Raw genomic sequence first — 14,840 nt, 5'->3', positions numbered from 1 at the left:
TATCGTTCATTATCAATGGAGAAAACAAGACATTCCAGGATAAGAACAAATTTAAACAATACGTAGCCACAAATCCAGCCCTACAGAAAGTAATAGAAGGAAAATCGCAACCCAAGGAATCCAACACTGCCAACACTGCCTACAATAACTCAGGCATCTAGTGACCCTTCACCAGCACATCTCAAAGAAGGGAGACACACAATCTCTACTACCAAAAGCAATAAGAATAACTGGAGTAAACAACCACTGATCATTACTATCACTTAATATTAATGGGCTCAATTCACCTATAAAAAGGCACAGACTAAAAGATTGGATACGAAAACAGGATCCAACATTCTGCTGTTTGCAAGAAACACATCTCAACCACAAAGACAGGCACCTACTCAGAGTAAAGGGTTGGGGAAAGGTGTTTCAAGCAAATGGTCCTAAGAAAAAAGCAGGCGTGGCCATACTAATTTCTAACAAAACTGACTTCAAACTAAAATCAATCAGAAGAGACTGAGATGGTCACTTTATACTCATAACAGGAACAATTCATCAGGATGACGTCTCAATCCTGAATATCTATGCCCCCAATATAAAAGCACCTACTTATGTAAAAGAAATATTACTAGAACTCAAGGCAGACATCAAACCACACACACTAGTAGTAGGAGACTTCAACACACCTCTCTCTCCAAGGGACAGGTCAATCAGACAGAAACCTAATAGAGAATTAAGAGAATTATTGGAGGTAATGAAGCAAATGGACTTAACAGACATCTATAGAACATTCCACCCAAAGAGGAAAGAATATACCTTCTTCTCTGCAGCTCATGGAACCTTCTCAAAAATTGACCACATTCTTGGAAACAAAGGAAACCTCCACAGATACAAAAAAATATCAGTGTTCACCTGTGTCCTATCTGATCACCACGGATTAAAGTTAGAAGGCAACAACAATGCTACCCACAGAAAGCCGACAAACTCATGGAAACTGAACAGTCAACTACTGAACCACACCAGGGTCAAGGAAGAAATTAAGAAAGAAATTAAAGTCTTCCTTGAATTTAATGAAAATAAAGAGACAACATACTCAAACCTATGGGACACAATGAAAGCAGTGCTAAGAGGAAAGTTCATAGCACTAAGTGCCTACTTAAAGAAAACGGAGAATGCATACATTGGGGACTTAACAACACACCTGAAAGCTCTAGAAAAAAAAGAGGCAGACGCGCCCAGGAGAAGTAGAAGACTGGAAATAATAAAACTGAGGGCTGAAATCAACAAAATAGAAACACAGAAAACAGTCCAAAGAATCAATGAAACAAAAAGCTGGTTCTTGGAGAAAATCAACAAGATCGACAAACCCCTATCCAAACTAATTAAACGACAGAGAGAGAACACGCAAATAAATAAGATCAGAAATGAAAAGGGGGACATAACCACAGACACAGAGGAAATTCAGAGAATCATTAGATCTTACTACAAAAGCCTGTATAACACAAAACTGGAAAATGTAAAAGAAATGGACACTTTTTTAGATAAATACCATATACCAAAGTTAAACCAGGACCAGGTGAACAATCTAAACAGACCTGTTGATCGCGAAGAATTAGAAGCTGTTATCAAAAACCTCCCTACCAAAAAAAGCCCAGGACTAGATGGTTTCAATGCGGAATTCTACCAGAACTTCCAAGAAGAGCTAATACCTATACTCCTTAATGTATTCCACAATATAGAAACAGAAGGGTCATTACCAAATTCCTTTTATGAAGCTACAGTTACTCTGATACCAAAACCACACAAAGACTCAACCAGGAAAGAGAATTACAGGCCAATCTCACTCATGAACATCGACGCAAAAATCCTCAACAAAATACTGGCAAACCGAATCCAAGAACACATTAGAAAAATTATCCATTATGATCAAGTAGGCTTCATCCCGGAGATGCAGGGCTGGTTCAACATACGCAAATCTATCAATGTAATCCACCGTATAAATAAACTGAAAGAAAAAAACCATATGATCATTTCATTAGATGCTGAAAAAGCATTCGACAAAATTCAACACCCCTTTATGATAAAGGTCTTGGAGAGAATAGGGATACAAGGATCCTACCTAAATATAATAAAAGCTATTTACAGCAAGCCAACAGCTAACATTAAATTGAACGGAGAAAAACTCAAAGCCATTCCACTAAAATCAGGAACACGACAAGGATGTCCACTCTCGCCATACCTCTTCAATATAGTGCTTGAAGTTCTAGCAATAGCAATAAGACAACATAAGGAGATCAAGGGGATTAGTATTGGAAAGGAAGAAGTTAAGCTTTCGTTATTTGCAGATGATATGATAGTATACATAAGTGACCCCAAAAATTCTACCAAAGAACTCCTACAGCTGATAAACACCTTTAGTAATGTGGCAGGATACAAGATCAACTCAAAAAAATCAGTTGCCTTCCTTTACACTAAGGATAAGGAATCAGAGAAGCATCACCTTTCACGATAGCCACAAATAGCATAAAATATCTTGGGGTAACCCTGACCAAGGAAGTGAAAGATCTATTTGACAAGAACTATAAGTCTTTGAAGAAAGAAATTGAAGAAGACACCAGAAAATGGAAGGACCTCCCTTGCTCTTGGATTGGGAGGATCAACATAGTAAAAATTGCAATTCTACCAAAAGCAATCTATAGATTCAATGCAATCCCCATCAAAATCCCATCAAAATTCTTCACAGATCTGGAGAAGACAATAATCAATTTTATATGGAAGAACAAAAAACCCAGGATAGCCAAAACAATCTTATACAATAAAGGATTGTCTGGAGGCATTACCATCCCTGACTTCAAACTCTATTACAGAGCTACAGTATTGAAAACAGCTTGGTATTGGCATAAAAACAGAGAAGTCGACCAATGGAATCGTATAGAAGACCCTGACTTTAACCCACAAACCTATGAACACCTGATTTTCGATAAAGGAGCTAAAAGTATACAATGAAAAAAAGAGAGCATCTTCAACAAATTGTGCTGGCAAAACTGGATGTCAATCTGTAGAAGAATGAAAATAGATCCATATCTATCACCATGCACAAAACTCAAGTCCAAATGGATTAAAGACCTCAATATCAGTTTGAACACACTGAACCTGATAGAAGAGAAAGTGGAAAGTACTCTACAACACATGGGCACAGGAGACCACTTCCTACGTATAACCTCAGCAGCACAGACACTAAGGGCATCATTGAATAAATGGGACCTCCTGAGAATGAGAAGCTTCTGTAAAGCAAAAGACACTGTCACTAAGACACAAAGGCAACCCACTTACTGGGAGAAGATTTTCACCAACCCCGCAACTGACAAAGGTCTGATCTCCAAAATATATAAAGAACTCAAGAAACTAGACCGTAAAAGGCTAATTAACCCAATTATAAAATGGGGCACTGAGCTGAACAGAGAATTCTCAACAGAAGAACTTCAAATGGCCAAAAGACACTTAAGGTCATGCTCAACTTCCTTAGCGATCAGGGAAATGCAAATCAAGACAACTTTAAGATACCATCTTACACCTGTCAGAATGGCTAAAATAAAAAACACCAATGATAGCCTTTGCTGGAGAGGTTGTGGAGAAAGGGGTACACTCACCCATTGCTGGTGGGAATGCAAACTTGTGCAACCACTCTGGAAAGCAGTGTGGCGGTTTCTCAGGAAATTCGGGATCAACCTACCCCTGGATCCAACAATACCACTCTTGGGAATATGCCCAAGAGAGGCCCTATCATACAACAAAAGTATATGCTCAACTATGTTCATAGCAGCATTGTGTGTAATAGCCAGAACCTGGAAACAACCTAGATGCCCTTCAATGGAAGAATGGATGAAGAAAGTATGGAATATATACATATTAGAGTATTACTCAGCAGTAAAAAACAAGGACTTGTTGAATTTTGCATACAAATGGATGGAAATAGAAAACACTATCCTGAGTGAGGTAAGCCAGACCCAAAAAGAGGAACATGGGATGTACTCACTCATATTTGGTTTCTAGCCATAAATAAAGGACATTGAGCTTATAATTCATGTTCCTAGAGAAGCTAAATAAGAAGGTGAACCCAAAGAAAAACATATAGGCATCCTCCTGAATATTAACCTTCATCAGGCGATGAAAGGAGACAGAGACAGAGACCCACATTAGAGCACCGGACAGAAATCTCAAGGTCCAAATCAGGAGCAGAAGGAGACGAAGCACGAGCAAGGAACTCAGGACCGTGAGGGGTGCACCCACACACTGAGACAATGGGGATGTTCTATCGGGAACTCACCAAGGCCAGCTGGCCTGGGTCTGAAAAAGCATGGGATAAATTTGGACTAGCTGAACATAGCGGACAATGAGGAAGAATGGGAACTCAAGAACAATCGCAGTGGGTTTTTGATCCTACTTCACGTACTGGCTTTGGGGGAGCCTAGGCAGTTTGGATGCTCACCTTAGGAGACCTGGATAGAGGTGGGCGGTCCTTGGGCTTCCCACAGGTCAAGGAACCCTGATTGCTCTTTGAGCAGATGAGGGAGGGTGACTTGATTGGGGGAGGGGGAGGGAAATGGGAGGCGGTGGCGGAGAGGAGGCAGAAATCCTTAATAAATAAATAAATTTTTAAAAAAATTAAAAATAAATAAAAACTATTGTTTTTGAAAAAACCTTATTTATATAAAAACCAACACAAAAAAGAAACTAAAAGTTACCCAAACCCAGCACTCAGAACTATCTCTCCCATTTTGCTGAACTTCTTCCCAGATCTCTCTCTGCATATATGTACATGTGTGTAAATATATGTAATGTTACATAAGCAGGGTTACATGATATGAGTGGAGGGTTGGGTTTTTGTTCATTTTGTTGACATAGGCGCTGTCTGTGCAGTCCTGGATGTCCTAGAACTCTCTGTGTAGACCAGGTTGGTCTCGAACTCACAGAGCTCGGCCTGCCTCTGCCTCCCGAGTGCTGGGATTAAAGGCGGGAGTGTGAGCCACCACACTCAACTTGACATCAGTGTTTTTATGCCATATATTTATATAACTGTATGTCCTGAACAGGTCTATTAACTGCAAATTTTATGTAGATGTGTTCATTAATTTTATGGTTTTTATGGGCATATCAAAATTTATCTAATCAATATAAAACTTGAAAATTTGAGCTGGTCATGATAGCACATACATGTAATCCCTCCAGTACTTGAGAGGCAGTGTCAGGAGGAGGGTGAGCACAGGTCTCCTCAGCTACATACTAGGGAAAGGCCACGCGGTTTACACGGGACTGTCTCAAAACAAACAAATGTCACCGGTTTGTAAATAAAGATAAGAGTTAATATCCTATCCAATCCTATGATCTTTTTACTGACTTTTCCAACTATTTCCCCATTTTTCTTTTTAAAAAAAAAATCTGAGGGTTTCTTTTTGTTGAGAATGCAAATGGACTCCTGTAATTTGACAATGAATACAGTTACTAACATGCAGAAAATAGTGGGCATCGTTTAAGGGATTATCGTGACCTTTAGGGCTCTGTCACTTTGCCAACCTGGTTTCTCCAGCAGTGTTGAACATGTCACTTTAACACCGTGGCCTGTCAAACGCAGCGTGTGTGGCCGTGGGGCAGCAGGCTGGTGCCCCGTCCAAGTCCTTAACCACTCCACGTCTCAATGTAGTGTGCAAGATGGTACTGTCTCTGGATCCTAAGTCAGAGTCTTACCTCAGCCTTCTTGGAAATTGTCTCCTTATGCAGAGTGTGCAGCTTCCTGAAGTAGGTGGAATCTAGCTGCCGAGTCTCTTCTTGTAGTGTCACCTAAAAATCAGCAGAGCTGAACGTGCATCATGAAAAATGGGGGACGGAGCACAGTTTACCAGAAACAGTGGGCTTCCAAGAAGGCGAACTGCCTTTGAGGCAGGAGCAGAAAACCCCATGCCATTAAAATATTAGCTACAATCAAGTGATACGACAAATATACACAACGAAGGATGAACATTTTCTATTCAATTACACAGTTGCTGTCAATGAACCCCTCCTCCCTGGGGCACACACAGGCAAGAGGAATATGGCGGTCACATTTCCGGTTTCTAGTCAACGTCACAGAATGAATCAAGGAGAAGACAAAGGCTGCTGGGTGTAGGAACCAAATACTTCACAGGAGAACAAGAAAGGACAGGCTGTTTACTGGTATTCCTAAGGGTTTTATTGCTATAGCAAAAGAGGAAGCAGTTGACCAAATTACTGCTTATAGCAGGTTTGTCTTTCTAACATTTTATAAAGTGTAATTTTCTATAGGCAGGAGAATAAGGCCACTCTCCGATTCTCTATTGCAGGGATAAACCAGTCAAGTTTGGCTGGCTAGCAGCCTGGGAACGTCCTGTACTTCACAGCTAGCTCTGAGGGTCTGCTTGGAAGTCCTTCTGGGGAACGAGATTACGAGATTACATTACATACTCAGCGAGTCCTCTGGACTGAAGTCGAAAAAGGTTCCAGAACTAAGATCAGTGTTTTCCCTTTTGCTAAGAACTAACAGTATATAATCCATCTTACACATTTTCATAAGATTCATTTGCTAATGCCAAAATGTTTTGGTTCAGGGCAACTATACTTCCAAATTTCTTTTACAATTACAGGATCGCTTCCAGACTTCACATTTCTTCTATGAACTGCAATATATATCACAAATATGAGTTAAGAGAGGCTTTTAAAATATCACGTGATAGTCTAGTCTTTCTAGTGTATTTTCTATAATAGAAAGGTTAATGTTTTAGAACTGCAAGAATTAAGGAATGAAATCTAATTATTTTGGTCATTGAATTTATTAAGTTATTTAATAAATTATTTAAGTCACAATCCAATGAGATGAGTCTATGCAAAGTGTTTCTATATTAATTTTATCATAATTGCTTAATTTATCTTTCTTGGTAGACAACTCAAGTCCTTGAGTGGATATTAATAAAGAATTCAGCCCCTGCAACAATGGCCTCATGCACCCAGTACACGCATTTACCTGGTGGAAAAATACCCAAGGACAGTCTTAACTTGTGATTCTAAAGAAATATCTAAAGGAATTTCCTATATCTATCAATAATAATAATGAATGTATTCCAGTGCTGACATCTTTTGCAATGTAAAAAGCTGTGTACAACTTATCCAGTCAAGCTTTTGATTGGATGAACACCCGGTACTTTAAATAGAAGCCCTGAAGTCAGAAGCTCTGCTTTTCACGATACACGGGAAGCATTTAGATTTTCTACGGGTGTGATATTTACTGTAAGCATCCAGCAGAAAATAAAATGGTATTTCCGTTCATTGTGAGATCACTGCTGAAAACATCAGGGAAGGACAACACCAATCTGGCTACTTTGCACTAACGGAAAGCTCACGTTTCTCTTCTGATGTATTTGTACAGAGAGCTAGGACTGTGAGATTAAGTCTTCTGCTAGGAGACAGCAGGGAAATGGCAACAACAAAAAAATCATAAAGATAAAAAGTAAACAGAGTGAATAAACATTTTCCCTGCCTGTGCCTTGGGTCCTCCCCAGTCCTGACTACAGAGCCCTGGCCCACCTGAGGCCGGGCCACCCAGGGGTGTGGTCCCCCTGAGGCTGTGCCCCCTGAGGCCATACTGGAGCCTTTTCTGCAAGCACTGTTGGCCAGGCCATGGTACCTTTCTGTAAGCCACTTGGTCTGACATCACCATCTGTGTCCAGGGCTCCAGAAGGACGAGGAGGATGTACTCCTCGGCTGTATCAAAGAGGTCCTCAAACGGTGGCTGGATTCTCATGTAAATATCTTTTTTCTCTTCCTGTTGCAGCCCAATGTCGAGAGTGGCTGATGGAGCAATGTAAGTGGCGAAAAGATACTAAGGGAGGAGAGGGTGGGACAGAGGGGGCATTGTGAGAAGCCACGAGAGTTAGCAAATTCGTTGGCAAAGATGACAGAACTGAACTTGACGCACACTAGATTTGTCAGAAAGGATGCTCTCTTTTCTGTTTTTCACTGAAAATTAGCAGCTAGATGTTTCCAGATAACGGTTTCCTTGTGCGTGTTACAGAAGGAATCCTGCGTGCTAGGCAAGGGCTCCACCACTGACCTTCACCTGCACCCCAGCTCTAAACTGCTTGGACACAGCCTTTTGCACTACAGCTTGCAGCCCAGCACTCAGGAACAGAGGCTGAAAGGTCAGCTCAAGGTCACTTCCGCTTTATAGTGCAGTCAAGGCTGAAGTGGGCTATGATGCCATCTCAAACAAACAAACAACAAAAACATAAGAAATAAAAGCCAAGATCATACAGGGTTAAAAATCTGGCTATTGGTAGTCTTCTAATCCAATTCTCAAACAAATTGCCCAGCCTGTAGTTCTAAGAATGGTCAATTGCCCGCCCCCGCCCCCTTGGGCATAAAATATCTCCATTGGTGTCTAACTTTGGGGTGGATGCAGGAAGGTGATAGGAGTAACTGGGAGGATACCCCAGAACTTCCCAAGCCTCCCACAAATGACACGCCCCCCCCCCCATGTTCTATTTGTCTTATTGCTCAATAATAGCTGTTTAGACCTGAGGAACAATTTAGTAACACTGTGGTATCACTATCCCTGAATAGTAGATAGTGTGTGTGTGTGTGTGTGTGTGTGTGTGTGTGTGTGTGTGTGTGTGTGTGTGTACATATTAAAAATGTTTTAAGGCTCAGGAAGTGCTGCCCCTCACATAACCCAGACCTGCAGAACCATGAGAGGCCAGAAGTGCAGGAATCTAAGGGAAACTACCAGGAAAGAACATACCACCTCACCCTTTCATGTGCAAACCCCCAGGAACACGGGGGGGGGGGGCTGCAGAGACCAATGGCTCCTTCTCTCCTCCCCACATCACAGCACTAGGAACCTGCCAGGGATCCAGAGGAAACCAAGAAACTCCAGCTCAGCACAGCTGACAGCGATTAACTCTGGAGGTATTTTTGTTCCTCATTTTCTGTTGTTTACTCCGCTCCTGCATGGATCTCTCCTGGCGCTTTTGCTTTTGTCCGCCTGTTGCTCAGGTGTTAGGGCAGTTGCTGTGTTCTCCATCCTGTTGACTGTCAGACAGACTTGACTCCTCAACCACCTCATAGACCCAGCTCTTATTCGGAGCTCTTTTCTTCCTTCTTTCATCCTTACCTCCTCCTCTTTTTATCTAATTGCAACCTGCCAGAGATTTAACGACCTCTCAGTCTGTGGCCCTAAGAGTGTCCCAGCTTCTTCCTCCCACCGACTTTACCTGACTCAATTCTTTTCCGAAGTCAATCTTTGGTCGTCACAGTTGGTCACCTTATTTCCCTTCCACCCCTAATTTTAATAACTAAAATCCATGCCCACTCCATATTATCCTTGATTGTTTATCCTGCAGCAGTTGTGAAGTCAGAGGGGCCACTCTTGCTGGCTGGCTAGAGCAAACTTGCATAGCTGTGCTACCAAGAAGCCGTGGTTGCTTTCCCAGTTATCCTACACAGGGAATGATATAAAACTTACGCCAGACACCCCAAGCTCCTGAACTAAGCAATTATTTTCTCAAGGACACACCACCACAGCCAAGTCTCACTATAAACACTTCAACTAGAAAAATATAGCTGATAAAACATAAAGCAAGCAACAAAATTATACCCGATGTGTAAATCCCAACACAGGGGCATAAGAAATATGAAAAACCAACTCAATATCATCCCCCCCCCCGAAGTTATTATCCCTACAGTAGTGAGGCAGAGTTAGATGACATACCAGACGGAACGAAAGATGGTTATGACTATGTGCAAAGATACAAACATCTGAATGAATACTAATGGTCTCAATTACTCAGTCCAAAGGAACTAGGAGATTAGGTCAAAAACTGGGAGCCATCTGTTTGTTGCCTCCAAGAAAAGCACCTCATCACAAAAGGTAGACAGCACCTAGAATAACTAGATGGAAAAGGTTTCCCAAGCAAACAGACCTGAGAAATAAGCTGGTACCACTGTTCTAAACATCCAGCAACACATTCAAAGCAGGCGAGGAAGGATAAAGGACACTACTCATGACTAAGAGAACAGTCGATCAAGAGGACATTATCATTCTAACACACATGCCTACAGCACGGACACAGTCAGCTTCATAAAATATTACCAGATGTAAACTCACGGATTGACCCAAGCACAAAGCACTGGGTGACGTCACCCCCACTCTCAGCAACTAATCAGGCATCCCATCAAAAAACAGACAGAGAAATACCCCAATGAAATGATATCACAGATCAAATGGACTTAACAGACATCTATGGAATTCTATTCTATCTAAACACCACAGAATACACATTTTTCTCAGAAGCCCATGGAACTTTTTCTAATTTATCTCATCTATTAAGGTTCAAAGGAAATCTTAACAAATTCAGAAAAATTAAAGTATTCCTGGTATTCTACCAGATTCCAATAGAATCAAAGTACAAACCAAAGGCAAGAGAGACCCTAGGACATGTGCAAACTCACGGGGACTAAAGAGCACACTATTGAACAAGCTGAGGAAATCGAGAAGAAATACAAACACTCATAAGTCAAATACACATGAAAACACAACATATGAAAACCCAGGAGATAGAGTGAGAGCCATCCTAAGAGGGACATCTATAGCTCTAAGTGCCCACAAAGTCAGAGTGCAGGACTGGAGAGACACCTCAGCACACACGAGTGCTTCCTGCTCTTCCAGAAGACCCGAGTTCAGTTCTCAGCACTCACACTGGGCAGCTCACAACTGTCTGTAATCCCAGCACCGGGGGATTTGACACCTTCTTCTGGACTTAAAAGGCAAACCTTTAAGCAAACTAGCCAAAAGAGAGAAGATCCAAATTAATAAATTTAGAGACATAAAGAGAGCCATTAAAATAGACGCCAATGAAATTCAGAAGATCATTAGCTCTTACCTAAAAACATATATTCCACTAAATTGAAAAAATTTAAGAATGGATAAATTTCTAGACACACATGACCCATAAAAATTAAACCAGGAGGGGCTGGAGAGATGGCTCAGAGGTTAAGAGCACTGGCTGCTCTTCCAGAGGTCCTGAGTTCAATTCCCAGCAACCACATGGTGGTTCACAACCATCTGTAATGGGGTCTGGTGCCCTCTTCTGGCGTGCGGGCATACATGGAGGAAGAACACTGTATACATAATAAATAAATAAATATTAAAAAAAATTAAACCAGGATGAGACAAACAGTTTAAGCACAAGTATAATATGCAGTGAAATTGAATTTAAGTTTCCCAGCTGAAAAAGTCAGTGCATATATGGATCCACTAGTAAATTCTACCAGAACTCCATCAACACCAATGCTTTCCAAACTAGTAAATTCTACCAGAACTCCATCAACACCAATGCTTTCCAAACTAGTAAATTCTACCAGAACTTCATCAACACCAATGCTTTACAAACTAGTCCATAAATAAAGAAGAGACGTTGCCAAACTCCTTCTACAAAACCAGACAAAGATGAAGAAAATTACAGACCAATTACAGATACAAAATCCTCAACAAAATACTAGCTATACAAACTCAAGAATATCTCAAAGTATTATTCATCATAATCAAGTTGGCTTTATTCTAGAGATACAGGGTTGGTTCAATATTATATAAATCAGCAAATGCTATAAAGGACATGAATTGTTTCAAAGGCAGAAACCACATGTGTATTGCTGTGGAATAACCCTTCTGCTCACTGTAAATATGTGTTGTTCTCGTTGGCTGATAATAAAATCTGAATTGGCCGATAGCCAGGCAGAATATAGATAGGTGGAAAAGTCAAATGGAGATACAGAGAGGAGAAGGGTGGAGTGAAGGGAGAGTCAGGAGCTAGCCACTCAAGAAGCAAGATGCCAACAGACTGGTAAAAGCCATGGCCACGTGGCAATACATAGATTAATAATAGTGGGTCAATTTAAACATAAGAGCTAGTTGATAATAAGCCTGAACTATAGTCAAACATTCTGTAATTAATATTAAGCCTCTGAGTGATTATTTAGAAATGGCTATGGGATGGGGCAGGTCAGAGAAAGCTCTGATTACAGCTTATGCTGATAGATGCAGAAAAAGCTTCTGGAAAGACCCACCACACATCATGCTAAAGGTCCAGAAGAAAGAGGGAGAAAAACGTTAAGAGTCCCTGTTTTGCAGATGACATGATTCTAAGAGAGCCTTAAGATTTCAGCAAAAAACTCTCAGAACTTACATTTTCAGCAAAATTAATGCACAAAAGCTAATAGTCTTCCTGTATGGCAATGACAAACACACCAAGAGAGATATCAGGAAAACAATCTTATTCAAAACAGCCTAAAATTACCTTTTAATAATCGTTAAGCAAAGATATTAAAGACGTCTATAATTAAAACTGTAAAACATGGAAGAAAGATTAAGAAAGACGTTGGAAGATGGACAGACTGTCAAAGGCCAGCACTTCTGCCAGATGATCACCCCTAAGTGGCTTCTTTTCCACCCTCTCCTTTCCTTTGCTTTCTAACGCGGACTTCAGAACACTGTTCATTATCACCTAAGAAATTTCCCCTTGTTCAAGTATTGGTTCCTATGATGACCAGCAGAATCCTCAGAAGTAACAAGATTTACTCCATCTCCTTGATTCTTTATATATATATTTTGTAAAATCAAATAACTAGAGGGTGTTAAAGTGGTAGGACAGGGACCTAAGAGGCCACCAACCTGCTGGCATCCATTCCCAAGTCAACAACAGCACATTCTGTGGAGCTGTCCCCTGCCTCCTCTCCTCTCCAAGGGGGTGGGGGCAAAGATAGCCAAGGAGTAAAGATAGGAAGATAGAATTCAGTTGTCAGTTCTTAAAGTTTTCCTGGGGAGACGTAAAGAAATATATACTCACTCTAGATAAAAGTACCAAAGACAGGTAGAAGATGGACGACTGCTCCCAGGTCCAGCTATGAGCTACTCTTACTCAGCTACTTATAGGAGATTACGCACACGTGTGTGATTGACCACATATCCCTGAAAAGTCTCCTACCAACCTGGGTAGGTTCAGCCTCCCAAAATCTGCATATGTAGAGCCCTCCGTCAGATAATTTTTCACCTCCTATATATAACGCAATGTACCTCATATGCCTAGAATGCATCTACATTCCCAATACCTCATATAGCTAGGGGGAAATTGCCTACTGCTGGGTCACAAGGGAGTGGCTAGAAGTTCAGGTTAGAGTCTAATGGCCCTCCTTCATCCCTCCTTCCACAAGGATGTAGCAACAGGCCTGATCAAGCCGGTAGTCATAGCTACTAGGCAAGATAACAATGGCCATGTTATGTTCAGAGCCAATGTTTCACAACTTCAGGAAACACAGTAAATTTACAGTAAATTTACAGTAAATTTACAGTGTATTCAACTGACTTCCTGCATCAAAATCTGAATATCAGGCCGGAATAGTTAAAACTACTTGCTGCTCTTCAAAAGAGCCAAGTTCAGTCCCCAGCACCCACATAGCAGCTCCCAAACATCCTTAATTGTAGTCTCAGGAGTTCCAACACTCTCTTCTGACCTCCAAGAGGACCAGGAGTGCAGGCAGTGCACATGCAGGCAGACAGACATTCACAGGCATCAAAGAAAATGAATCTTTAAAAAAATTAAAATCTCAAAATGTCTTTCTAATAATCAAGGAACAACTTCATGACTTATAACAAGTATAGGATGCTCATATATATAAAGAAGATAAAATAACTTACATAATAAAAAGTTAAGCACCTTTATAATTTTTGTAAAGTTTAAGTTGCTGCTACCTAACGTTTTGACGAAATACAAAGACTATATCGCATATTTCCTGAATAACTTATTTAATTACGAGTTGGAGACATTATTACAATATCTCGGGTCATTTGCTGCTTTTCTGGCCACCCAGCTCTTTTTCAGCACAGAACAAATAACAACACAGCTCCTGTTGGAGAGAAAATGCTCCTTTCATGTTCTGCACGGCCACTCTGATTAACCATAAGGTAGAGGGTCACACACACGCAGCTGTGGCAGACATGATTCCAATTTAAACATTAACTTATGATGCTTTCCCAGGCCAGGATCAGGCTGCCTGGCGCTGTGCACAACGCAGCTCTTAGCGCCATCTCCCTTGGAGACCCTCAAAGGTTATATAATCAGGAAGTGCATGCTGGGCAGCTTGCCCGCACATCTCCACACCTGCATCTGTGACTCACTTTCTTGGCAAGTGCATCAAATGGGGGCGGAGGAAGCAGAAGGCCTCTCCCTTAAAAAAAAAATCTTTTACAGTTTGAAAATTCTGGGAGTCCATTTTCTTGTCTTGTTGAACCAAACTCTTAATAAGACTATTGCACTGCTAACAGGGCAAGGGAAAGAAAAGGACACAGGGTGGATAGGTACCATGTAAACAGGAAGAAGAGCTGAGGAGAAGGGAGAAGCTGGAGGAACAGGAGGAGGAAGAGGGGATAGCAAAATGAACCCAAAGAAACAAAGACAAAAACCAATAAAAAGGACATGGAAAAGAAAAACAATGTTTTGATAAATATTTTTGCTTTTTAATGGGCAATAAATGATAATAACATTTAACTTACTTTTGGGGTGATAAGAAAAGGTCTCACTATGTAGCCCAGGTTGGTCTCATGTTTATAATCTCCCAGCTCTGCTTCCTGACTGCTGAGTAAATAAGTCTACACCCATTTAAGTTATTTTTATATGATTACTTATTTTGGCATCACATGGAGAAATATTTGTATTTTTGCTCAGGAAACCTCAGCTCTTCATTAGAGACGTCGTGTGCACTCCTGCGCACGCCTGCACACTCCTGCGCACTCCTGT

The 14,840-nt window shown here is 41.0% G+C and overlaps 1 protein-coding gene across 1 annotated transcript in view; it reads right to left on the bottom strand.

Annotated features, from left to right (window-relative positions):
• Rgs22 (regulator of G protein signaling 22) overlaps positions 1-14,840 on the bottom strand; it is a 106,263-nt gene that overhangs the window by 24,746 nt on the left and 66,677 nt on the right. The window contains exons 15-16 of the mRNA XM_075961195.1: positions 7,679-7,873; positions 5,731-5,823 (exon numbers count right to left, since the gene is read on the bottom strand). Coding sequence (XP_075817310.1) covers positions 5,731-5,823; positions 7,679-7,873 — 288 coding nt within the window. The remainder of the gene's footprint in view (positions 1-5,730; positions 5,824-7,678; positions 7,874-14,840) is intronic.

The sequence above is a fragment of the Microtus pennsylvanicus genome, chromosome 2 (genome assembly GCF_037038515.1).
Source record: "Microtus pennsylvanicus isolate mMicPen1 chromosome 2, mMicPen1.hap1, whole genome shotgun sequence".
In the NCBI taxonomy this organism is placed as follows: Eukaryota; Metazoa; Chordata; class Mammalia; order Rodentia; family Cricetidae; genus Microtus; species Microtus pennsylvanicus.
This window is presented reverse-complemented; position numbering and strand designations above follow the sequence as displayed.